At 33.2% G+C, this 26,906-nt stretch overlaps 1 protein-coding gene across 1 annotated transcript in view; it reads right to left on the bottom strand.

Moving 5' to 3' along the window:
* STPG2 (sperm tail PG-rich repeat containing 2) overlaps positions 1 to 26,906 on the bottom strand; it is a 614,851-nt gene that overhangs the window by 279,949 nt on the left and 307,996 nt on the right. Inside the window, exon 12 of the mRNA XM_053901392.1 lies at positions 21,960 to 22,075. Within this exon, the coding sequence (XP_053757367.1) occupies positions 21,960 to 22,075 (116 nt within the window). The remainder of the gene's footprint in view (positions 1 to 21,959; positions 22,076 to 26,906) is intronic.

Here is a 26,906-nt window from a genome sequence, read left to right as displayed (position 1 = left end):
AGTACATTTTCTTTTTTTGAATGAAGTGATTGATGTCACTTGTTTCTCTGGATTTTCATAAATTGGCATTCTAAGTTTAGCATTAAATTTTTAGCCTCTTTTTATGGAAAATGATAGCACATATCCCTTTGCTTCGTTTCTAGTGAATTGCAACTGACTGTGTAAGCAATTCAGCACTTTACAAAAGGCATAACTTTTAAAAAATCAAATCAGAAGCCAGACCTTTACTAGTTATCATGTTCATTTTAGAAAATCAACCTACGTGTTCAAACAGCCTTATATGAGAATTATTCAACAGAGATTCTAAGTGTGGTAGAGTTGCTCTAAAATTATTTACTGAATGTATTTGTTCTGGTCACATCCCTAATTAATTCCTTTTGTGAAATAACAATACAATCTGATAGTGATCTTCAGCACCTTTACCAATTTAGCATTTACAGAGTGTTGGTTGCACTGATAAAAATCAACTTTAAAAAAAATTTTTTTTAACGTTTATTTATTTTTGAGACAGAGAGAGACAGAGCATGAACAGGGGAGGAGCAGAGAGAGAGAGAGAGACACAGAATCTGAAACAGGCTCCAGGCTCTAGCTGTCAGCACAGAGCCGGACGCGGGGCTTGAACTCACGGACCGTGAGATCATGATCTGAGCTGAAGTCGGGCGCATAACTGACCAAGCCACCCAGGTTCCCCTCAACTTTCTAATTTAAACCAACAAACTACTGAGTCAAGAACCATTTGAGTCAAATAATATTGCTCTAAATAACTCGTTCATACAATATTACACAAAATGTTCAGGATCAAATCCCCCATATCTTTCTAATGTAGATATCTGTTTACTCTATGGATTTTCCTATAGGTTAGTATTAAATGCAGGAAAGTTCATTTTACCACATTTCACAAATTATGTAAGTCATACTAAGATCTCTACCGGGCGTTCAAAAGAACTATAATTTCAAAAATATGTCATTTATAAAAGAATGTGGCTAAGAGAGTCAAGATTATAATCTCAAAAACTGAATGGTTAATTTACTCTATCATCACCATGAAGTGACAGATGGAAACTATCTTGAGCATCATTTTCATGATAAAAATATCAAACAATAGTTAGATTTTCTATTTTAAACTCTGAATTGAATTAATTGAGCATTGTTACTATTCTTTTATTTTTTAAAAGAGAGAGAGGGAGAGAGCTGGGGAGAGAGGCAAAGGGAAAGAGGGAGAGAATTTTAGGCACACTGCATGCTCAGCATGGAGCCCAATGCGAGGCTCAATCCCATGACCCTGGGATCATGACCTGAGCTGAAATCAGGAGTCAGACCCTCAACTACTGAGCCACCCAGATGGCCCACATTGGTACTATTCTTATATCATTTAATTATCAACAGATGTTCTGATAATATTTAGAGATATTCTTTTATACAAAGAAAGCTTAGAATGTTCTATAAGATGCACCTTTCTTATTGTTGAGATTTAAGTTTCTAACACTAAGTTTCTTCCAAAGTTAAACTTTTTAATGCAAACTTCCATAAAACCTAAAATAATTACAAAGATTAGATCACAAAAATAACCATGTAATACTTCCAGATTCCTATAACTGCCTAGAGTATTACTAAACTTACTGTCCAATGCAGATATATTTTGCATAAGCACACAGAAAAATTCCACAAATAATATACTGTTCTCAATTTTGGTCCAAATATCTCTTCTACTACCTCACTTTTAATAGTTTTTAATAGTAGTACTAACACTTATATGTTCAGCACAATCCTAAGTACTTTTAGCATATTAACTCAGTGAAATGAGATTGCAGAATTTAGTAACTATGTCAGTGAATCTTCACAACAAACATAGAGACAACACTATTATTGTGTCCATCATCATTATCAAATGAGAAAACAGAGGCACAGAAACTGAAACTAATTTGCCTAAAGTTATATAGGTTTATGTAGTGAAACATTCAGATTTGCATACAGGAATCATAGTTTGAGCCCCTGGTGATAATCATGACTCCATAATATCTCTTAATTTTATAATAAAAAAAAAACCCTCAATTATAAAAAGAGGCACTGACAGTGACCATAGTACTGGGGACCATGGCAAACCAAAGAAAAAGATTCATTGAAAGAGGCAGCTGCTAAGTAGCTTCAGCCAACTACTGCCATGAAGAAACATATTAGGTTGGGATTTCATCTCACGCTACTTACAAGCTAAAAACTTAGTCAGTTACTATATACTATTTCATGATGTTGGCAAAAACAATGAGATTTCAGGGTCAGAAAAAAACAACTTTGCTACTCAAGGAGGCACAAGCAGCAAGATCATTAGCATATTTGCGTCCTTTCCCCTTCGGTTTTGGTCCAGATTTAACATGTATGGTTTCTAAATGATGTATGCAAAACATTATTTACACAAAAGGATCTATTCAGTCACTACAGATATCTATTTTATGCTCTTATAATTGCATAGATTGACATTTTCCAGAGAATTGTGCCTCATAAATCAATACATTTCAGACTTATTTGCAATTAGCAACTTCAACAGAACAGGTACATCCTGCTATAAAAGCATTCCATAGATTAGACTCTGCCAGTGGTAAATACCACTAGTGTGACTGCAAGGATGTCTTATAAGGAGATTTGACCGGTAGAAAAATCTTAACATCATAATAGATACAGAAAAAACATTTAACGAAATATGACATCCATTCATGATAAAAACTCTTGACAAATGAGGAATAAATAGGAAATTCTTTAACTTATAAAGAACATCTACAAAAAACCTATAGTTAACATCATACTTAATGGTGAGAAACTAGATACTTTCCTTAAGATCCGAAGCAAGACATGAATGTCCCCACTCACCACCCTTACTTATTATTATACTGGAAGTCCTAGCTAATGCAATAAAAAAGAAAAGTAATAAAGGTATACCAACTGGCAAGGAAAGAACATTGTCTGTATTGGAACATAATAAAATTATCTATGTAGAAAATCCAAAACGACCAACAAAAAAATCTTTTGAAAGTAGTAAATGATTATAGCAAAGTTGCAAGATACAAAATTTGTAGACAAAAGCCAATTGCTTTCCTATATACAAAGAGTGAACAACTGGAATTAAAAATTAAAGATACAATCCTATTTACATAACCATCCCAAAATACAAAATACTTAGGGAGCACCTGAGTGGCTCAGTCAGTTAAGCATCCAACTCTTGATTTCAGCTCAGGTCATGATCTCAGTTATGAGATGGAGCCCCATGTTGGGCTCTGCGCTGACAACATGGACCCTGCTTGGGATTCTCTCTCTCCCTCTTGCTCTGCTCCTTCCCCACTTGCTTTCTCTCTCTCTCAAAATAAATAAATAAACATTTAAAAAATGAAACAATAAAAATTATTTTAAAAATATGAAATTCTTAGGTATAAATCTAACATATATGTATAAGATCTATACAAGGAAAACTATAAAATTCTGATGACAGAAATCAAAATTAATATAAATAAATGGAGAAATATTCCAAGGTAATGAAAAGAAGGTCCTGATATTATTAAAATGTCAATTCTTCCAAAAATGATTTATATTTTCAATGTATTCTCAATCAAATCTCAGAAAGTTATTCTGTGGATATCAAAAAACTGATAAAGTTTATTTGGAAAGGCAAAAGATCAAGAATAGGTCTAACATGGAAGAAAAAAATCATAGGATTAGCACTACTTGACTTCAAGACTAACTATAATGCTACAGTAATCAAGACAGTATGATATTAGCAAAATAATCAATAGATCAATGAAACAGAATACATAGCCTCAAAATAGACAAATATAGTCTATTGACCTTGGATAAAAGAGCAAAGGCAATCCAAATCATACTGAAACAAGTGGGCATCTACATGCAAAAAACTATACATATATGATATTATATATAATATATAAATACATGTTATGTATTGAAATATATTTGTGTGTGTGTGTGTGTGTGTGTGTACATACACACACACAGAGGTCTTACAACTTGTACAAAAACTAACTCAAAGTTGATCTCAGACTTCATGTAAAACGCAAAACCACACAACTTCTGGAGGTAATACAGGAGAAAAATCTAGGTGACCCGACATTTGGCAATGATTTTAAAAGGTAAAGAATTATATGATCTGAAGAGAAATCAGAGAATCAGCAATGATTTTAGATATAACATCAATAGAATAATTCATGAGAAAAAAAATTTCTAAACTGGACTTCATTAATTTTAAAATTCTGCTTTGTGAAAGCTACTTTGAAAGACAAGCCATAGACTGTGAAAAAATATTTGTGAAACACATCTTATAAAGGACTTGTATCCAGAATATACAAAGAAGCCCAACAATTTATGTGTGTATGCATGCATTTATTTATTTTTGAAGGAAATAGAGGCAGAGCATGAGAGGGGGAAGAGCAGAGAGAGAGGGAGACACAGAATCCAAAGCAGGCTCCAGGCTCTGAGCTGTCAGCACGAGCGCGACACGGGGCTCGAACCCACCAACTGTGAGATCTTGACCTGAGCCGAAGTTGGGCGCTTAACCGTCTGAGCCACCCAGGCGCCCCATGTATGTAGTTATTTATGTATTTTGATGTATATTTATTTTTGAGAGAGAGAGAGGGAGAGAGAGAGAGAGAGAACTAGTGGAGGAGGGGCAGAGGCAGAGGGAGACACCAAATCATAAGCAGGCTCCAGGCCTGGAGCTGTCAGCACAGAGCCCAAACTGGGGCTTGAACCCATGACCTGTGAGATCATGACCTAAGCCAAAGTCAGATGCTCAACCAACTGAGGCACCCAGGCACTCCACGAAACCCAACAGCTTTAAAAAAATTACAGGGGTGCCTGGGTAGCTCAGTCAGCATCTAACTTGAGCTCAGGTCATGATCTCAGGTATGTTCGAGCCCTGTGTCCCTGGTCTCTGTGCTGACAGCTCAGAACCTGGAGCCTGCTTCAGATTCTGTGTCCTCCTCTCTCTCTGCCCCTCTCCCAATGGTGCTCTGTCTCTCTCTCTCTCTCTCTCTCTCTCACACACACACAAAAATAACCAAACATTAAAAAAAATTAACTTAAATTTTTTTTAATTTTTTAAGAATTTTAAAAGTAATGAAATGGGCAAAAGAGCTGAACAGACACTTCACCAAAGAATAGATAGATAGAAAATAAGCATATGAAAAGATACTCAAAATCATGTCATTAGGAAATTGCAAATTCAAACAACAATCAGATATCACTACACACGTGGTTAAAATTCAAAACACTGACAACACCAAATGTTAATGAGAATGTGGAGTAACAGGAATTCATCCATTGCTGGTGGGAATGAAAAATAATACAGTCACTTTAGAAGTCAATCTAGCAGTTTCTTACAAAGTTAAATATAGTCTTGCTTTATGATCCAGCAATCATACTTCTATTTACCCAAATGAGTTGAAACTCTTGCCCACCCAAAACCTACACACAAATGTTTTTAACACCTTTATTCATACCTGCCCAAAAAGCCAAAAAAAAAGTACCCAAAATATCCATTAATAGGTGAATGAACATACTGTGGAATAACCATACAATAAATATGAAGTACTATTCAGCAATTAAAAGAAATGAGTTATCAAGCTATGAGAAGAAATGGTGGAATCTAAGATGCATATTACTAAGTGAAATAAGCCAGTCTGAAAAGCTACATGTTGTGTGACTCTATATGACATTCTCAAAAAGGCAAAACTATAAAAACAGTAAAAAGATCAATGATTGCCAGGGAATCAAAGGAAGACAGGGAAGGATGAACAGGTGGAGCACAGGGATTTTATAAGGAAGTAAAACTATTCTGCATAATATCGTAATGGTGGCACAGGCCATTACACATTTGTAAAAACCCATAGACCTGTACAATACAGAACACTGATGTAAACTATGGACGTTAGTTAATGTTAATTAATAATAATGTATCAGTATTGGTTCATCAGTTATAACATATGTACTACACCTGAAAGATATCCATAACAGCAAAAACTACGTAGGATGGGGGGAGGATCTGTGGGAACTCTGTAACTTCAACACAATGTTCTGTACCTACACCTGCTCTAAAAAAATAAAATCAATTTTGTTTTAAAGAAGACAAAGAACAAAGCTCAGGATGATATAGTGCATAACATACAAAACTTAAAATAGTATTAGCTCAAACCATAAGAAATTGCCAATATTTAACCATTGGTGACTTACAAAATTTGTAATTTTATATGGTTCAACCTGAATGGTAGATGAGTTCAGATAGTGAGAATTGTTTGAGAAAAAGAATGGAAGAAAAAAGCCTGCATTTCAAGTAACAGTAAGCAGTATGCAAGCACTCCTTACAAAATAAAAGTCCATCGAGTGCTCTCATACCATGAATAAAGTGCCTCGTCTGAAAATTGTTAATACTGGATTATTTCAAGTTTTCTTCTCCTTGTAATATTTGTGCGTCCTCAAAAATGATCTTCTTTCTTCAGCTCTGTGCTGACAATGAAGGACCTACTTGGAATTCTCACTCTGTCCCTCCCCTGCTTGCTCTCTTTCTCTCTCAAAAAATAAACTAAAAAAGAAAAGAAAAGAAAAGAAGTTCTTGGGCATAGCTGCGCTTGTAAACCTAATCTTATGATGATGTGGCTTAGTTATTTCATTAGGAAAACCTTGATGTCAGTACTTTTAAATTGCTTTTGTTTTTCATTCTTCTTTAGGCTTAATCTGTTCCCCAGAGCAAAATCTTAACATCCTCCTTCCTAGAAGTTAGACTCCTGGATGCCAACTAAGAAGTAAGCTGGGGGAAGGATGGTAGTCTGGAGATGCAGTAAATAGTCACTTGCTCCCACCCCCTTTTTTGTATATACTCTTCCACTTTTACTTTTGGTGTTGAATCTACTGGTTGGCAAAAATAGTTTTATTTATTTGATGATTTTTAAATTGTGATTTTAAATCACTTTTTAGTTAACTAAGGATCTTTTTTCTCGATTTGATGAAACACATCAGAGTGGTAAATGCATTACACTTAGTTTTATAAGTTGATATTTACTTTTCCTCTAAAATTATTTTATGTAAATAATTTTCCAAATGGAAATTTCCATTTTCTCTCAAATTACATGCTTAGCATTTTACTGTGGTTTCTAATTTAAGTCCAGAATAAAGAAAAAAAATGAAAGCATATACACAAAATCTTAAGACCCTAGCCTTTTCCTTCTGCCTGCCTCTATGGAATGAGAGAAGGATTTGGGGATAAAACTCCTTCTTAAAAATATCAGTAATGACAAAGTCAGAATTAATAAGGTATCTTTTGAATGATGAATATTAGCTAAACTTATTGTGGTAATGACTTCACAATATATGTAAATCAAACCATCCTGTTGTACACCCTAAACTTATACCCTGCACTGATGTATGTCAATTATTTCTCAACAAAATTAGAAGGAGAGGATTTTTTTAATATCTTATAGCATGTGTTCATCACACACACATACACACACAAATCTGGCATATGTTCTGAAGTTATTTTTTAGTAAATCACTGCCTTCTTAGTTATATGCTTGTTATTTTTTAATCCTCCAATTCAATTGTGAACACCTAAACACCCTAAACACTAATCTACTCACATATCCTTCATAATACCTAGCTTAATTCTTTACATGCTATAGATGTTCAATGAAAGAATAAAGTTAGAGACCATATTAAATAATTAAATGAGGTAATGTTTCAGGACCCTTCAAATCCCGGATTCTATGATCTAAAAGCAATCTTCATATGATATGTATAAAACCATAAGGTTGTTCAAGTTAGCAGTCTACTACTTTTTGGTTTAACTTTCAATCTTTTATTCAAATATTAGGATATAATTTGGACAAATATTCATTTAAGAGCCAAATGAAGACAAATTTTAATAAATTTCTAAATGTTAGTTTAGCGAGTTATGATAACTATGAACTTTGAAAATCTGCTTGCTTATCTGCTACTTATACCAAATTATTGAGAAGGATATATAAAATATAATTGGAATTATAAATAGTCATCAAAGATCTTAAATATAATTAAGTTCAATTAGAACAAGTGCACATTAAGAAAATACATGTATAAATAGAAAAATACTAAATCTCTAAAATGAAACCATTCAGTATTTCTTGAAAATGCTAAGTTTTTAATAAGACAAAATAAGATCTTATGTATGTCTAACAGGTATCAGATTATTTTAAAAAGCAGGCCACATATATCCCTGATCTTCAGCAGTCAATTGAAATTATTAAATATATGGAAATTAAGGTAGTAATATTCTTATAGATTAGTTAACATAATAAGGATGTAATATTACAGGATAAGTTAGAACCACATTTACTAATTTAACAAATAATAATTAAGTATTTATTATACACCAGGAAAGCTACTCTAAGATCTTTCGTTTACTTAGGACAGAGATCAGAAATAATATACATAGATTTCTAGAGATTGATGAAAAGGAAATCAATCTTATCAACTCATCTATTTTCTGCTACAGAAATAAAATGTTATTTTATTTTTTTAAAAAATGTTTATTTAACTTTGAGAAAGAGAAAGCAAGAGAATACAAGCAGGGAAGGAGCAGAGTGAGGGGCGGACAGAGGATGCAAAGCGGGTTCCATACTGACAGTACAGAGCCTGGTGTGGGGCTCAAACTTGCCAACTGTAAGACCATAACCGGAGCCAAAATCTGATGCCTAACCAACTGAGCCATCCAGGTGCCCCATAAAACATGATTTTAAAGCTTGGCTGCTTATTCATCCAGCACTGAACACTATACTCACAAAAGGAGCTAAATATGCTCCCCAATGTTGATTTTACTTTTCCTAGTCGACCTTTTGGCCACCACAAAGGAAATAATACAAGATTGAGAGCTAAGCATCTGAGAATTTAAAATAAATGACATGACACTTTTGTATTCATAGAAGTTACGTGCCTATCTTCTTATCATCAAGAAACTGATAAATATTTTGAGCAAATATAAAGCAGTATGTGTCAGACAGAAAAAGATGCTATTTAAAACTGTCAGTTACATATGAATATAAATATATGTTTATTACTACAAGGGGAAAGTGTTGCAATAATTGAAGGTGCTAGTGATACTTGTTATTTTGTGTACAAAAACAATTCATAACTTTCAAACAGAAAAGTGAATAGTTTATATGAATCATAAACAGTGCATCTGTTAGAAAAGTTTAGGAATACTTTTTTTTATTTTTTAGAACAAAAAATGAAAATATAAAATAATACATGGCATAATTACAGACATTAAATCATAACATAATTTAATTGTAGAAATATATGGAACAAGAGTATTCATAATATTAATCAAAGTTACCTTTAAGGACTGTGTTTAGTTTATAACCATTTAATTCCATTTAAGGCACAAGTCTCTCAGGAAGTCTTACTTAGGAATTCTTCAGTTTTCATGAAAATAAATTAAAAAGAGAATTTATATTGTCAATTTCAATGCCTTAAAATTTCAAATGGAGAGAAAACTCCAAAATTATGTATGTCTTCTTTCTCCTTAATTTTTTTTTATTTTGCATAAAATAATGCCCACAAGAAATTTCCAATTTTTCTGTTGTCTTATAATTAGGAATATTTTCTCTACAATCTTCACTAACATTTCAGGATATGAGGGAGCTTAAAACTAATTTTACACTTCAAGGATATTTAAATCTATAAAGCAGTTACTGAAGCAATATATTGAATAGCATTTTTAAATATTTTTTTAATGTTTATTTATTTTTGAGAGAGACAGAGACAGAATGCGAGTGGGTTAGGGGCAGAGAGAGAGGAAGACACAGAATCCGAAGCAGGCTCCAGGCTGCGAGATGTCAGCAAAGAGCCCAATGCAGGGCTCGAACCCACGAGCTGTGAGATCATGACCTGAGCCGAAGTCAGACGCTCAGCTGACTGAGCCACTCAGCTGCCCCTTGAATAGCATTTTTAAAATATAGCTTACAATATTAAAGAATACAAAAATAGCACTTTATTTTTACAAGGTCAATACTATCATCACCTTTTTCCCTAGTAAATTAGAGTTATTGATTTTTTTTTTTTTACATTTTACAGACAACAGCTACTCAGAAATATATTTCAGACTCATGGTAATTAAGTTTGAGCTACCACATCAGATCTCATTATAAAGGAATTAATGTTTTCCAGGACACAAAATGGACTATTTTGCAAGATTTTAAGACCATTGATAGAGGAAGTAGCCACAAGGTGGCCTATTCTAGTCCTCATGGCAAAAATATGAATCTATTTGGGCAAGTCAGAACTATATATGATGCATCAAGAGTAGTCCATAGGTGGTCCTATGTATATAAAATTCAAAGAGAATTCTTGATTCCTGATGTGTAATTAGAATACAAATTAATAGGAATGGTTTTTTTTAAGGTCCAACATTTTTATTCTATGTGAGGAAACCAATCATTTCATGTATCCCTCCATAAAATACCTGGTGAGCAGAAAACCCACAGTGAGGTAGGAGTGAGTTTAGGGTACCCCAACTTGTTTAAGCAACCCTGGATAAACAGGTGGCATTAGTTTATACATGTGGCTATTAATTTATATGATTCATTTAATATTTCTTTCTTCCAACTTCTTCTAGAACTAAGGAAAAAAGGTGCTAAGAAGGAAGAAGAAACATCAAGGAAAATAATGTAACTTGGGACTCTGAAAACTGTGAATAAAAGATATATATTTTTGTAGTCATACCCTCTGTTTTTCAAGAGTAGAACTACTGAACAAGAGCATAAACAGGTCAATATCAATTGCCTCAGGAATGACTAGGTCAACATCAATGACAGAATGAGTGAAGATAAGGCATTACTGCACCAAGTGCCAATATCCACTCAGACTGTAATTAGTGCAACAAGGCCAAGGAAAGGAACACACTGAGCCCTGAGGGGCATCATCCTTGGAACTGAGTGATATCAGGAGAAAAAGAGGGCCAGAGGGTGTATACTTTGGCATTTGACAGTAAATTTTTTGACTGTCAAAGAGATCATGAGACTTTTTCTTTCTTGAAGAAGAAAACAGTTGATATTTCTAATGATTTTATTGTTGAGAATTCAAAGTCTGCTTTCCATATTAATTTACTGATTCTCCTCTAACAATGATTCTAATCTGTAACTAAACCTCAACTTAAAAACAAGACGCTATGGCTGGTAAACTAAAGTTTATATTTTACGAAAATATGGAAATAAAAATATGATTTATTATGATAACCAGAAATAAAAGTTTGGTAACTATTTATAAAATATCCTTTCCTTGGTTATAAACATGGTTAATTATCAAGAAGTTAAAGTTGAAATAGTACATTGAACAAATAATAAAACTTCTACGTTGCAGTCAGAAAAAGAGAATAGAAAAATACATAACTTTCATTTTGGCAAGATTTTTTCCTGCCTTTATATATCAAACTTAAATTGTGTCTCAGGCAAAAGTACTTTTTGGTAATAAAAAATAGTGATGGCTTAGATAATTTTTAGCATATTGAAACACACCAAAAAATAACACTATTTCAAGTTAAAAATAGGTTACATGCATATGAAACTGGTTTCTTTCCACTCTATTTTTTATATTGTTATGTTCACATCATCACCAAATGCCATTGTGAAAATCCTATATTTCACTCGTCTTTTTAACCATAGTACTCAAATGTCTATGTAAAATATCACATGTAATTTTCCTGGTTTTAAAAACATTTTACATCGGTAATTCTATAAGTAATTTCTGTGTTAAATAAAATTTGCATACACAGGAAAGAAATGACTTAGTACCTAAGAGGTTTGCAGCCATGGCGATTAGTAAAGCCAGAGCTTGATTCTTTTCTTCACAATATCACCCTAGAGGGGATAGAAACTGTGATTCTCTGCTCTTTAGCCAAATTATAGATAGCTAAAGGTATTCTTTTGTTAAAAAAGTGATTCTTAAACTTTTTTTTTATTTTTGGTGGGGATGGAGGGAAGTTAGTTTACTTTGAAAGTATTATGGAAACTATCCACAGAAAAATACACAAATGTAAGAGCGCACAATATTTTGCTTCTTTTAAAGGCATTATGGATGGGGCGCCTGGGTGGCTCAGTGGGTTAAGTGTACGATTTTGGCTGAGGTCATGATCTCGCGGTTTGTGAGTTCGAGCCCTGCATCGGGCTCCATGCTGACAGCTCAGAGCCTGGTGCCTGCTTCAGATTCTGTGTCTCCCTCTCTGTCTGCTCCTCCCCCACTCATGCTGTCTCTCTGTCTCTCTCTCACTCAAAAATAAATAAACATTAAAAAAAAATTTTAATATATAAAAATAAAGGGATTATGAACTCCATGAAAATGATTAATAGTATATAATCACCCAGACAATTTTTATAGGTTGAAACCAGTCCTTAAAGTCCAAAGATTTATCTTTATTCCAATACAATAACTAGTAACATAATTAACCTGGAATTCTATCAAGATATAATAGAGCAGACCATACCTCTGACAGGCATCTCAAGGCCTAATATGATAAACTTAAAATAGATTTTCCAGGAAAGACCTTAACAAGTCTCTCCAAACTTAGTAACTTAGGAAGTTCCAAGGACTATCAAGAGTTCTGTAAGCAGAAATGAAAGGAGAAAATTAAACAAAGGATGTGGTCCATGGAGAATCAGAGAATTTTGTTGGGAATCCTTTTATCTGTTGTAAGTGGCCCTTTGGAATGAATATATAAACTCTAATGCTCTAGAAAATTTGTTTTCAACATTTCTGATCTTATACTACCTACTCCATTTTACTTACTGTAAAGATTATGTATAGGCAATTTTCAATATTAAAAAATAATCTGTATTGCAGTACTTAAGCATTTCTTCTCAATTTTCTTCTATAATATCTACAAAGTCCCACCAAAACTTGAGAAATTTCTGATAACAATAAAAGCCTCATTTGTTAGAATCTGAGAAAAAAATATACTACTATCAAGTTGAATGGAGCTCTTCTGAGACTAACAATTGATATCTAACATATATTTTTTCAAGTAATAATGAACAAAATCCAGTGACTTGGAGATATTTATCTTTCCTCAAATTTCATTTCTTCTTGCTCAGCTTATGATTATAAGACTCAAATGGCAAATTTCTGAATCTCCCTTCCAATGTACTTATCCTCCTTTTGAAAAATCCAGAGAACTGCTCTTCTTTATTACATTAGTAAATGAAAACAAACAGACACTAAAATATAAAAAGCCTAGGAGCTACTGAAAACAAAGACAGCTTTTAATCTAGAACACAACTAGTTGCCTCTCTTCCAAGCTCAGTGCAGAGCAAACAGGCTAAAAACCTCAGATCCCAATTTATCACTGAGGAAGGAAAGAGTTAGACCAAACATCTAATGATTCAACTTCTCTGGGGGCTGCCTGAGGAACTTTTATCTGCCTCATTTATCTATGAGCACTGATAGGATCCAGAATACTCTAGATGTTTGCAGGCTGCTAAGAAAAAGGAAGCAGGTTGAACCAGGACAAAGGTTTAATTAAGAGGTTCAGAATCTCTGGTTGCATTTATTGGTGAGAGTCTTCTCCTGTATGAGGCTAGGCATGAGGACTAGGAGAGATGGCTGTTTTGTTTAACGTACAGACACCAAAATAGAAAATCAAGGAAAATGAAGAAACAGAGAAACATGTTCTAAGCAAAGGAACAAGTCTCCAGAAACTGACCCTAATTAAAGAGAGATATATGATTTACCTTTCACACTATTCAAAATAACCAACATAAAGATGATCATCAAGGTTGAAACAATGCATGAACAAAGTGAAAATTTCAACAAAGAGAAAATATTAAAAATCACCAAACAGAAATCAAAAGGCTCAAGGTACAATTGAACTAAAAAATGCATTAGAGGGCTTCAGCATCATACTAGATCAAGCAGAAGATAGGAATACAAACTCAAAGACAGTTCATTGGCAATTATTCAGTCAGAGAAGCAAAAGAAAAAGGAAAAATAATGAAGATAGTTTAAGGGCCTCATGAAACATCTGCAAATGAATCAATATAGGCATTACAAAAGTTCCACAAGACACAGAGAAAGGACCAGATAATTATTCAAAGAAATAGTGGCTAAAAATGTCTCAGACTGGGGAAGGAAATGGAAATCAGATTAAGGAAGCCCAAAAGATCCTTCCAAAAAAATGGATCCAAAACATTCACAAGACACATCATAATCAAACTGTCAAAAGTCAAACACAAAGAGAATTTTGAAAGCAGTAAGAGAAAAATGACTTGTCACACATACAAGTGAACCCTCACAAAACTGTCAGCAGGTTTTTCAACAGAAACCTTATAAGCCAGAAGGGAGTGGGATGATAAATTCAAAGTGCTAGGAGAAAAAAATTATTGATATTTCAGTAGAAGAAAATGGTGATGTAGGAGAAGACAGCTTCCCTGTTTTCTCACAAAAATCAATGATTGGACAGCTATCCATGAACAAAAATGTCTAGAGTCCACTTAGGAAAATTTAGCAAAACATTATAATTAAAAAAACAGAATAATAGCACAAGAAGAGAAAGAAGACAATTGAATTTTGCCTGAGTTTTCATATCCCCCAAGTGGCATTTTTCAATTCCAAGAAGCAGCTTCCCAGAAGGAAAGAGTTTCACTTGCCAAGAACAAGCAGAGTGGGTGACCAGGTTTGCCAGCCTCCTGGGGTACTGTGGGAGGGTCCTGCTTTGGTTTCACCCCACCCAGACCAGCAAAACTAAAACATCTAGTGCTGACTTGAAACAAGAAAGAAAAGCAGAGGCTATTAGCATAGATGCAGGATAAGCATAAGCAATTGCAGTTCACAAGTCTTACTCTGCAGATAAACTCAGTAGACTGTACCACTGGCAAAGCCAAAGGCAAGCACAGCTGCTGTGGATCTCCAATAGATCTCACCAGCTTTCTTGCCACAGGTATTTGAATTCACTGATACCAGCCACTTGAGTCTCTTCTCACTCCCTCCACTCCCCCAAACACCCCTGTTAGAGTCTTGGACCACACTAGCAACCATCCAAGGTACTATGGTTGGACAAGTGTAAGATACAAGCCACTTGAATCCCTCCCTGCCACCTTCAGACCCTAGGAGACATGACCATAGCCATCTCTGGCTTATGCAGCTTGCACAAGGCAAGATGTCTGCCTAGGCAACAGGAAACTATAAAACATCCATAAAATAATTAATAAAGTGGCATTAGTAAGTCCTTCTCTATCACTAACTATAGTATAAGTAAATGGATTAATTTTCCATCTAAAAGAGTAGAAAGGCTACATGGACTTCTTTTTTAAATACACAACTATATAGGTATTTCAGGCTTAAGGATTCACACAAATTCAAAGGGAAGGGACAGAAAAAGATATTCTATGGAGGTGGAAACTAAGACAGCAAGGGTAGGTATACTTATATCATAAAAAATAGACTTTAAGCCAAAAATTGTATAAACAAAGAAAGCCATTTTATAATCATAAAGGGTCAATTCATCAAGAGGATATAACAATTGTAAATACGTAGGTACACAACACCAGAGTACTTAAATGTATTAAGCAAATAGTAACATATCTGAAGGGAGAAATAGATAATACAATGATAGCAGAGGACTTCAATCATCACTTTTAAAAATGAATAGATTATCCAGATAGAAAGATCACAAAACAAGCCTTAACAAATGTAAGGATATTGAAATATCACAAAGATATTTTTCCAACCCCAATGGTATGAAACTAGAAATCAATAAAAGGGAAAAAAACTGAAAATTACACAATATGTAGAAATTAAACAACATACTCTTGAATAACCAATGGGTCAAAGAAGATGTCAAATGAGAAGTTAAAAACTATTTTGAAACAAATGAAAATGGAAACACAACATACCAAAACTTATGAGATGTAGTAGAAACAGTTCTAAGAGGAAAGTTTATACATTAAATGCCTACATCAAGAAACAAAAATAATCACAAATTAAAAAAAACTAACTTTTCATCTCATGGAACTAAAAAAGAACAAATTAAGTCCAAAGTTAGCACAAGAAAGAAGATAACAAAGATCAAACAGAAATAAATATGCAGACCAGAACAACAAAAAATGAATGAAACAAATTTGTTTTTTTTTCAAAAAGGAATAAAGAAAATTAACAAATCTTTACCTAGACTGAGGAACAAGAGACATCAACTAAAATCAAAGATCAAAAAGAAGACATTACAACTGACATCACAGAAACACAAAGGATCAGAGAGACTAATATGAACAACTATACACCAAAAACTGCATAACCTAGAAAAAATGGATAAGTTCCTAAAACATACAATCTGCCAACAGCGAATTATAAAAAAAATAGAAAATCTGAGTAGATCTACAACTAGAAAGAAGATTGGATCAGTTATCAAAAACCTCCCAACAAAGGAAAGTACAGATTGTTTCATTGGTTAATTCTACTTAAAATTTAACGAATCAATGCCAATCCTTCTCAGAGTCTTCCAAAATTTTGAAGAACAGATAACACTCTCAAACTCATTTTACAAGTATTATCCTGATACCAAAGCTAGATAAGGATGCTACAAGAGGAGAAAATTACAGGCCAACAAAATATTAGCACAACAAAATACTAGCACAATAAATTCAACAGCACCTAAAAAGGATCTTACATCATGATCAAGTGAGATTTATCACTGAGATACAAAGATTGTTCAACATATACAAATCAATAAATGTGATGTAACACATTAATAGAATAAAAGATAAAAATCATATGATCATCTCAATACATTCAAAAAAACCCACATTTGACAAAATCCAACATCCTTTCATGATAAAAACTCTCAACAAATTGGGTATCGACTGAACGTACCTCAATATAATAAAGAGTATATGTGGCAGGCTCACAGTTAATATCCTAATCAATAATAAAAAGTTAAAAGCTTTCTTGCTAAAATCAAGAACAAGATAAGGGTGTCACTCTACCCACACCTATTTAACAGTACTGGAAGTCCTATCAAGATCAATCAGGCAAGAAAAAGTAATAAATGTTACCCAAATTGGAAAGGAAGCAGTAAAATTATGTTTGCAGATGATATAATCTTATATATAGAAAGTCCTAAAGATGCCACAAATAAACTGTTAGAAATAATAAATTAACTCAGTAAAGTTACAGGATACAAAATGAACATACAAAAATCAGTTATGTTTTTATACACTAACAACAAACTATCACAAAAATACCATTTGTAATAGCATAAAAAGTAATAAAATACTTAGGAATAATGTAACCAAGGAGTTTAAAGATCTGTACATGGAAAATTATGACAATGATGTAAAAACTTGAAGAAGATACAAACAAATAGCAAGATATCCCATGTTTATGAATTGGAAAAATTAATAATGTTTAAATGTCTATTATACCTAAAGTGATCTATTGATTCAATGTAATCCTTATCAAATCCCAAAGGCATTTTTCACAAAATAGAAAAATTAGTCCTTAAATTTGCATGGAACCATGGAAGACCCCAAGTAGCCAAAGAAATCCTGAAAAAGAACAACAAAGCTAGAGGCATCACATTTCCTAATTTCAAAAGATATTACAAAGCTATAGTAATCAGAACAGTATGGTTATAGTATACAAACAGACATATAGACAAAGGCAACAGAAAAGCGAGCCCAGAAATGAACTTTTGCATATATGATCAACTAATACTTGATAAGGACACCAACAACACTTAATGGGGAAAGGATACTGTCTTCCAATAAATGTTTTAGGAAAACTGGATAGGTACATACAAAAGAATGAAATTGCAGCCATATCTTACCCTACTCACACACACACAAAAATGAAGACTTAAATCTAACACCTAAAACCATGAAACTTCTAAATCATAGGGAAGATGCTCTCTGACACTAGTCTTTGCAATGGTTCTTTTAGATATGACACCACATGTAACCAAAATAAACTAGTGGAACTATATCAAACTGAAGAGCTTCTTTACAGGAGAAGAAACAATAGAAAAATGAAAAGGCAATTAATGGAATGGGAGAAAATATGTGCAAACCATCTATCTAATAAGTGGATAATATAAAAAATATATAAGGAACTCATACAACTCAATAGAAAAAAAAAAGTTGAGTAAAAAATGGGCAGAAGACTTGAATACACATTTTTCCAAAAAAGATATACAAATGGTGAACAAGTAGAAAAGGTGCTCAACAATCCCCCCTATCAGGGAAATGCAAATCAAAACCACAATGAGATATCACCTCACATCCCTTAGAATGGCTAACATCAAAAAGACAAGAGATAACAAATGTTGGTAAAGATGTGGATAAAAGGGAAGTAATGTGCACTGTTGGTGGGGGTATAATTTGGTACAGCCTTATGGAAAAGAGTATGGACATTCCTCAAAAACTAAAAATCGAACTACCATATCTAGCAATTCCACTTCTGGGTATAGATCTGAAGGAAATGGATTACTACTTTGAAGAGACATCTGTACTCCACTGTCTCTATGGCATCATTCACAGTAGTCAGGCCATAGGACAACCCAAGTATCTATCAAAGGAAGAACAGATAAAGTTGTGGTTTGTGTGCATAACAATGAAATATTATTCCACCATTAAAAAAAAAGAAGGAAATCCTGCCATTTCTGAAAACATGGATAGACCCTGAAAGCATTATGTTAAGTGTAATAAGTCAGACAGAGAAAGATAAATACTGTATGTTCTCACTTACATGTGGAATCATAAACAGCTGAACTGATTGAGATAGAGTAAAATGATGGTTGCCAGGGGCTTGGTGGGGGGGAGAGGGGAATAGAAGACATAGAAAGAAATTGGGTAAAAGGTATAAACCTTCTATTAAAAAATGAAAAAAATTCTGGAGAGCTTATATACTGCATGGTGTATACTATAGTTAACAATACAGTATGATTACTTGAAGGCTGCTAAGAGAGTAAATCTTAACCATAATCATCACACACACAAAAATGGTAACTACGTGAGGTAATGGCATCATTTATTGCCACCTCATTGTGGCCATCATTTATAATACATACATATGTCAATTATATATGAACAAAGCAGAAAATAATATTAAAAATACTTGTATTATTAAATTTCAATTAATTTCAGTAGAATTTGCTTTTTTAAAGAGAGGTATATTTAAATTTTTCTGTAATATTTAAATGAAGGATTTTTTAAAAGTTAAATTTATTGAAGTTTCTTCTATCCTATTTTAAAATATTCTCATATAACTGTCAATTTTAAATTCCAGAAAATAATGTGTTGCTTCATGTAAACCTTAAAAATGTTCGTGTTTACTGAGAAGACTTACTCAACGAGAGAACATTAATCAGTCAATAAAACTTGCTATTTTGAAAGGGCATTTACATATTCTTCTCACTAAACTAAGTTAATAAGTATGTCTTTATTCATGGATAAAGATTAGTGATCTAATCATGGGAAGAAAATCTTAGAATTATCCATTTTGTTTATTTATACAATAAGCATTTATTAATATGCTCCTATATGCCAGATTCTGTGGTTGAAGCCCTAATAATATAAAAGTAAATAAGTGTCACTCTTATAGAGTTCAGAATCTGCTACTGGGAGTTCTTGATTGAAGCCATAAGTGAGTTATTGTGGATTAACAAACCATTTAAAATTGTATACACGTTTTTTTACATGAACATACGTGCACAATTTTCCCCTTTAAGGTCCCTAGCTTTCATTATATCTTTAAAAGGATCAGTGACAGTGAACCAATAAATATCAACAACTAGAAGGAGTAAAAATGACACAGATTAGTTTGTAATTGAAATATAGTGAGTAATGTTCCAATGACAATTCTGACCACACCCCCATCCAAAAAATAAGTACATAAAATAGAGAGAGAACACTAATTGTGCCTGGGACACTCAGGAGACTGTTTAAACAAGAATAAAAATAGTAAGCAGACTTTGCAAATATGGCTGTGTAACTTAAGAGAGCTATTGTAATAGATATTATTGTTATAGTACCACATATATTGGATAGGTTAGATCCAGTGTGAACATGTGACACTGAAAACCTATAACTAATGATGGCACAAATCATACACATTTAAGTGTTTTTTTTAAATATAACATAATATTGCAATCTTAAAACAATGTTATAAATTTCTAAAATCATCTTTTTCTGTAAAAAATAAAAGTAAAATATTTAGGCAAACATGTTCTCAAGAGTTACCAACTGAAATTTATTAAAGTCAATAGAGAAAGAAAGAAGTACCAAATTAAAAACTAAGAGCAAATAATAATAAATGGACCTATAATTTACTGGTCTATCAGATTAAAAATAACTTTTCCTTTAAAGAAGGAAAACTTTGAAAGAAAATTACTTTTTCAAAAAACTTTTCAACTATTAAAGAAAACAATAGGAAGACAAAAAAATATTATACACTCCGTTCTCAACAGAAAAGTTACCCTGAAGTGCAGTATGTGTGTGTGTATATATATATACATATATATACATTCAAACAATACCTGAATAAACATCATTATCAAACCCATAAATGTTTTCATTTGGCATAGAAAATACTATGAAGAAGTATAAATATAATTTATAAAATCTTAATGAAAGAAAAAGAAAGATTTTTAAATACTAGAAAGATTAGTAGATACATTTTCTATGATAAATGCATCACAAAATAAAAGGGTATCATTACATTTACTGACATTATTATTTGTAAATACCACTAAAATCAGTTTTAAAAAGTAGGGGAAAAGGATTCAGCTAAAGATTTAATATGATAATATATCAAACTATGAACAGCTATACCATCTAACTTATCAAGACTGATAGCTTACTGATCAACACTTACTTTAAGACCCTTTCTCACTGTGCCTAATAACCCAAAGTAAACAAGTCATAAACTTTGCCCAATCCCAGCCAGTTTCCCGTTTGTAAGACCTGTCTTACATCACAGAGCTCAGGTCCTAAAACACCAGAAGTCCTTTGATTTGCATCTCCTAAAACACTATTAAGACTGCTTAGCAGATTCTCCCTTTCCAAAGTAAATAGAATTAGCATTGCTTAATCAGTAGGAATTAGCAGTGGTCTTCTGGGGGAATCAACAGCCAACAAATAAAATAACAACTCTTTCATTATTCATTTTCTTTTCTTTTTCTTTTTTTTCCCTGATGTTGCATTATGAATCTGCTTTGACAGAATGCCTAAAAATTATTTAGATCATGACATTTTAAATAAGCAGAAAGCATACATTCAATAAAAGTGAACTTGTCATTAACTAACCCAAAAAACAACATTCACTATGGTTTGGCCTGAGTATTAACTCTTAAATTACTTGCTATAAGCCACTATAAAATATTTCACTTTTAATAGTGAGTAGAGTACAAATGGGGGACCTATTCATCCTAGAGTGGGAATTAAGGCCAATCGTGAACACAATTTTTAAAACTTGAAGGTTTACTTAAGCATTCTTCTTGTAATCAGAAGGCCCACAGCTTAAGAGTCCTTTATTTATTATGAATCTAGACTACAGCATCTATACTTATTTAAAAAAGATAAAAGATCCAAACCTGATTTTACTGGAGCAACAGGGCTATCTTCTGAGCCTTCTAATAAATCCATGATTGCAATAAATATTTGGAAATTTCCATTTGTGTATGTAAACAACTAAGTCTTTAAGTTTCAGGGATGTAAAAAATTATATATATAACAGTGCTTAGTGGACATTTATAGATAAATTGACAAATAATTCTTAATTCAGTCTTTAAAAACTGTCAGACTGTATTTTTAAAAATGCCTCCTTAGAAGATTTTAATAGCTAGTAATATGAATAAAACATATGTAAAGGACTTTAATGTAGACATTTTCAGTACTTTCTGGAAATTATTCTATTCTTTTGTTACTGATAAAAGAAAATTATCATTGACAAACCTCATATGTAGCTGGACCAGGAGTAATCTCTTTGGAATCTTTAAAACGCTTTGATGCCTTAACAAATAAGGGTATGGAGCAAGATTTCCTTAAAACAGGATTGTATGCTGCAGGTCCTAAAAGAAAACAAGTATAGAAAATAATAAAATATTTTAAAATTATTGATTTGGGTCATATAATTACTATTCTTAGATTCATGCTCTTAATATGTAATTTTAGCATCAAACAATCTTGGACTCATTCTTTTTGAATGCTTAAAATCATTCAGTTTAGGGCTTTGAAATATAATAAGCACAAAAAAGTGTATTTGCTTATCTAATAATTAAATGTAATATAGAAGTATTTTCCCAAAAAAGCAAATAGTACTCCCTCAAGATAAATATACATCATGAAAAAAAAATACCCGACTTCTTTATTTTCTAAAAATGCATCCATATGCTCAGTGAAGATATAGGGCTTGAAGTGCATTTGGAAATATGAATAAGACTCAAAGAAGCAAAAAGGTAGTTTAACAGCATTCTGGGCACTAAACATGATGGAAGCCAAGATACAAAGACAGAATTCACATGAAACAATTAGATATAATAAACAGACTGGTTGAATGGAATAGGGCCTAATCCTAAATGAGAATTTTGTACTAGAGCCAATAGGTTTCAGACTGTATTACAAAGTGTCCCAGAATTCCAGAGAAGTGCCTAGGGAACACTGTATAGGTGAAGTCCAAGTAGAAGGAGGCTGAATTATTTTCATTCAAAACATCTCTAGATTTACTTTTCTTTGTTTGGGTCTCAGGTTAAAAAAAAAAAAAATTAACTAAAATTGTCTAATATATATATTTTTAAATAAGCATTTGGAAACTACTTCCACAGGTAGTGGATAGCTCTTGAAGGCTTTAGACTAAAGGAGATTCATAAAGAAAGAGGTAGTTTAAGAAATAAACTTCAGGGGCGCCTGGGTGGCTCAGTCGGTTGGGCGGCCGACTTCGGCTCAGGTCATGATCTTGCGGTCCGTGGGTTCGAGCCCCGTGTCGGGCTCTGTGCTGACAGCTCAGAGCCTGGAGCCCGTTTCAGATTCTGTGTCTCCCTCTCTCTGACCCTCCCCCGTTCATGCTCTGTCTCTCTCTGTCTCAAAAATAAATAAACATTAAAAAAAAAAAAAAAAGAAATAAACTTCAGCAGTACTTTATAGGATGGCATGACTTGCTTTGTTTTAAGGACACTAATAAGGAGTTTACTAACATTGGTAAAGGAAAGGAAGAACAACTCCAATATTTTCTAATAGATGCAACAAATATTTAGTATGTTTAGTGGCTGGAAGAAGATAAAAATAAAAAATGGCTAATGAAAAGGCAATACTGTGGGGCACGTAGGTAGCTCAGTCGCTTAAGCATTCAACTCTTGATCTCAGCTCTAGTCATGATCTCACAGTTCGTGGTTTTGAGCTCCACATCAGGTTCTCTGCTCTCAATGCAAAGCCCGCTTTGGATCCTCTTTTCATCCCCCTCTCCCTGCTTCTTTCTTTCTCTCTCGCAAAAAAAAAAAAAAAAAAGGCAATACTGTGACAAAAAACAAACAAACAAACAAAAAAAACACAGTAGAAAGATACCATTGAAGAGGAACATCATGTGTTTGGTTTTGAACCAGTTATGTTTGAAAAGATGGCAGGATATCCAATAGAAATGTTCAGAAGACAAGTGAAGGTACACAATTGAAGCTCATGAGAAAGCTGTCCTGGAGAAAAGGAAAGGAGTTATTCACGTAGAGGCAATAGTTGAGGTATCTCTAAATGAAAGAGCGTGGAGAGAGAAAATTAAATAATTGAGGACTGAAACAAGAGGGTGCTGCATATAGGAAAAGAGGAGGAGAATCAAGGAAGGAAATAGTCTAGTGAGTAGAATATGGCTAGCACAACATCATAGGGAGAAGTTTTTCTTTTCTCCATCCACATGTTAACCAAAACGTACTGAGTGTCTGCCATTTGTCAAACCTGTATTTCCAGAGAGTGCTAGAGGTCTACTGTATCAAAGTTTTAAGAGGAGACTTCAAAGAGAGGTCCCAGTGGAGCATATAGAAAAGTGGTGATGAATGAAACCAAATTAGAGGGCATTAAAGAGATAATGTGGGGAGAGGAAACAAAAACGTGAGCACCGAATATTATGTTCACTGAACATAAACAATGAAATACATATAAAGATATTAATAGAATACAAAATTAATGCCTCTGTCTCCCTACTACACATGCAACTGAAAAATCACCTACTTTGAAGAATAGATTCCTCCAGATGTTTTCAAATCTAAAATATTTTTAGAATTGACAAATTCATATGAAACATTTTTAAGGCTTTAGCTTCATTAACTAGGACACGTCAAAATTTACAATAAGAGATGACATTTGACTCTAGTTCAATCATTCTAAAGTCAATTCAATTCATAGGATAAATATCCAAAATTATAAAGTCCTTGTGGGAAGCTGGTATGAACTGAATGATTGTAGCCTCCCTGCCCCATTCATACGTTAAAACCCCAATCTCCAATGTGATGGTGTTTGGAGATGAGGCCTTCAGAAAGTAATTAGGTCACAAGAGTGGAGCCCTCATGATAGGATTACTGGTTTTATGAAAAGAGACATGAGAGAATTTATTTTCTCTCTCTGTTTCTGCTGTGTATGCAGATGTCTATCTGCAAACCAGAAGGAAAGCTCTCACTAGGAATGAAATGTCACTTTGGGCATTATGATTTTGGATTTCCCAGACTCCAGCAACTGTGAGAAATAAACTTGTACTATTTAAACTACTCAGTCTATGGTATTTTTTTTATAGCAGTCAGAATTGACTAAGACAGAAGCTAAAGTGTATTGATCTGCCAAAATACAAGTAAAGTGTTGTAGCAAGTGCCATCTTGCATCCATGACTTTGGAATAATAAATTTCTATTCATAGCGCAGAAAAACAATGTACATAGACATACATAATATCTTTAAAAATAGATAAATACAAACTAAACTACACTGGGAAAATGTGTCAGTTACTGCAGTATCAAGAAAAGAACACAAACCTATTATCAGGAACTGGGTGCATGATTCTACAGTCAATTAATTAAAAATTACAACTTTAACCATAAAGATGTATAAAGTTTAATGCAATAGATAAGACTATAAAGCAAACACTGGTTTACTGTTGTATCAGTAAATTTCATTTTCAACTATGAAATGAAATAGTCTATTCCCGGTCCTTACCATCATGCTACAACAACTGATAAATATGTACCTTTATGATTATAACTCATTAAAAGAAAATAAAATATTCAAATGTAGTTTTAGTGGATTTCCTCTTATTGGAATTCCTTTGAGAAGCATTAAGTAAAGTCAAACTCTCAATATGCATCTTACTGCATTTTAGCACTTAGCTTGCTTTAATCTACAGAGCATTAAAAAAAAAAGGGGTCTATTTTACTTGATCTTAAAATATATTTCCAATTACATATGTTACTGCTTATATGATACAGGTCAAAGATTTACATTGCTTCACCAGCTCTGATTCATGGCTGGATTATGCAGAAATTATCTTCTATTTATTTATCAAAATGCCACATTTTAATCACAGGTCATGGAAGAAGAAAACTTCTCATTCCAAATCAAACACCTATGAAAAGTCTGCCTGAGTCATGACTATTATATGATGGGAAATTCAAGAGCAGGTGATTCTTATAATTACATATTTTCCAGCCCTATGCCAGCTTAGTCTCTATGAAATGTCAACCAATGCTACAGGGCAAAAATGGGAGAGAACAGGAACAATGAATAATTTAAAATAAAAATAATTTTGGTACATTAGAGTGGTCTCCGAAATAACTACTTCTATAAATAAAGCTACAAACCTCAGATTAAAAATGGCTGTCTTCATAACAAGCTAAAATTTATAAATCATGTACTCAAATTTGTTTATGAATACTAAGTCGTTTTTTCACATGAAGCTGAAAGAAACTACTGAAAAGTAAATAATCCATGTGTGAGCATATCTTTAGGAATTAAAAAGCATCTAGGAAACTATTCATTACAATGGACCACATGACTTTAAAATGTCATTTAGAGAGTTTAGTTTTATGGAACACGTTTTCTCATGCTGATTTTATTCTCTAGCTCTACAAATGAAATAATAGCTAAAACAAGAGATTAGTACACAAGGAACTATTATCATCAATGTCAAAGCCACATTTAGGTACCAAGCTCTTCTCCTGCTTCCTAAGATTCGATTTGATTAAACGGCACTTCAGATTATTACCAAACAACCTGTGGTCTATTAAACTGAGCTTATAGGTGATGAGAAAAAACAGGTATGAGTCTCAATAATGCATAAACTTTTAACCAAAGTTCCATGTATGTTTTACCATCCTGTTAATATCGCTGTCAAAAACAAAATGGGAACTATGTGTTTCAAGAAATAATATCTTGGGGTGCTTGGCTCAGTCGCTTAAGCATCCAACTTTGGCTCAGCCCTGTGTCAGGCTCTGTGCTGACAGCTCAGATCCCAGAGCCTGCTTCAGATTCTGTGTCCCTCTCTCTTTCTCTCTGCCCTTCCCTGGCTCATGCTCTGTTTGTCTCTTAAAAATATCTAAATGTTAAAAAAAATTTTTTTAAACAGAAATAAGACCTTAAATACTTAAGAATGATACTCTAAAATTACTATAGAGTATCTAAGAATTATTGCCAATACAGTCCCTAAGAAATGGTCTCTTATAATGAACTCCAACCTAAGTAGACTGAGTACTGCATCAACTGGAGTCTACCTAAATCATCCACCTGTTAAAACATGTGTTCCTAGCATTGAGTAAGCAGTAGGACTGTCACTGTTATGACATGTAAATACAAGATCAGACAGATTTGGATTGACTGAAATATATCTTCAGACAAAAAAGTCTGTTTATCCATGTATCTCTATATGCATTCTTAT

This window comes from Panthera pardus, unplaced genomic scaffold, assembly GCF_024362965.1.
Source record: "Panthera pardus isolate Hobbes unplaced genomic scaffold, ASM2436296v1 HiC_scaffold_13, whole genome shotgun sequence".
Lineage (NCBI taxonomy): Eukaryota > Metazoa > Chordata > Mammalia > Carnivora > Felidae > Panthera > Panthera pardus.
The sequence above is the reverse complement of the archived record's forward strand: the minus strand, read 5'-3'. Positions and strand labels throughout refer to the sequence as shown.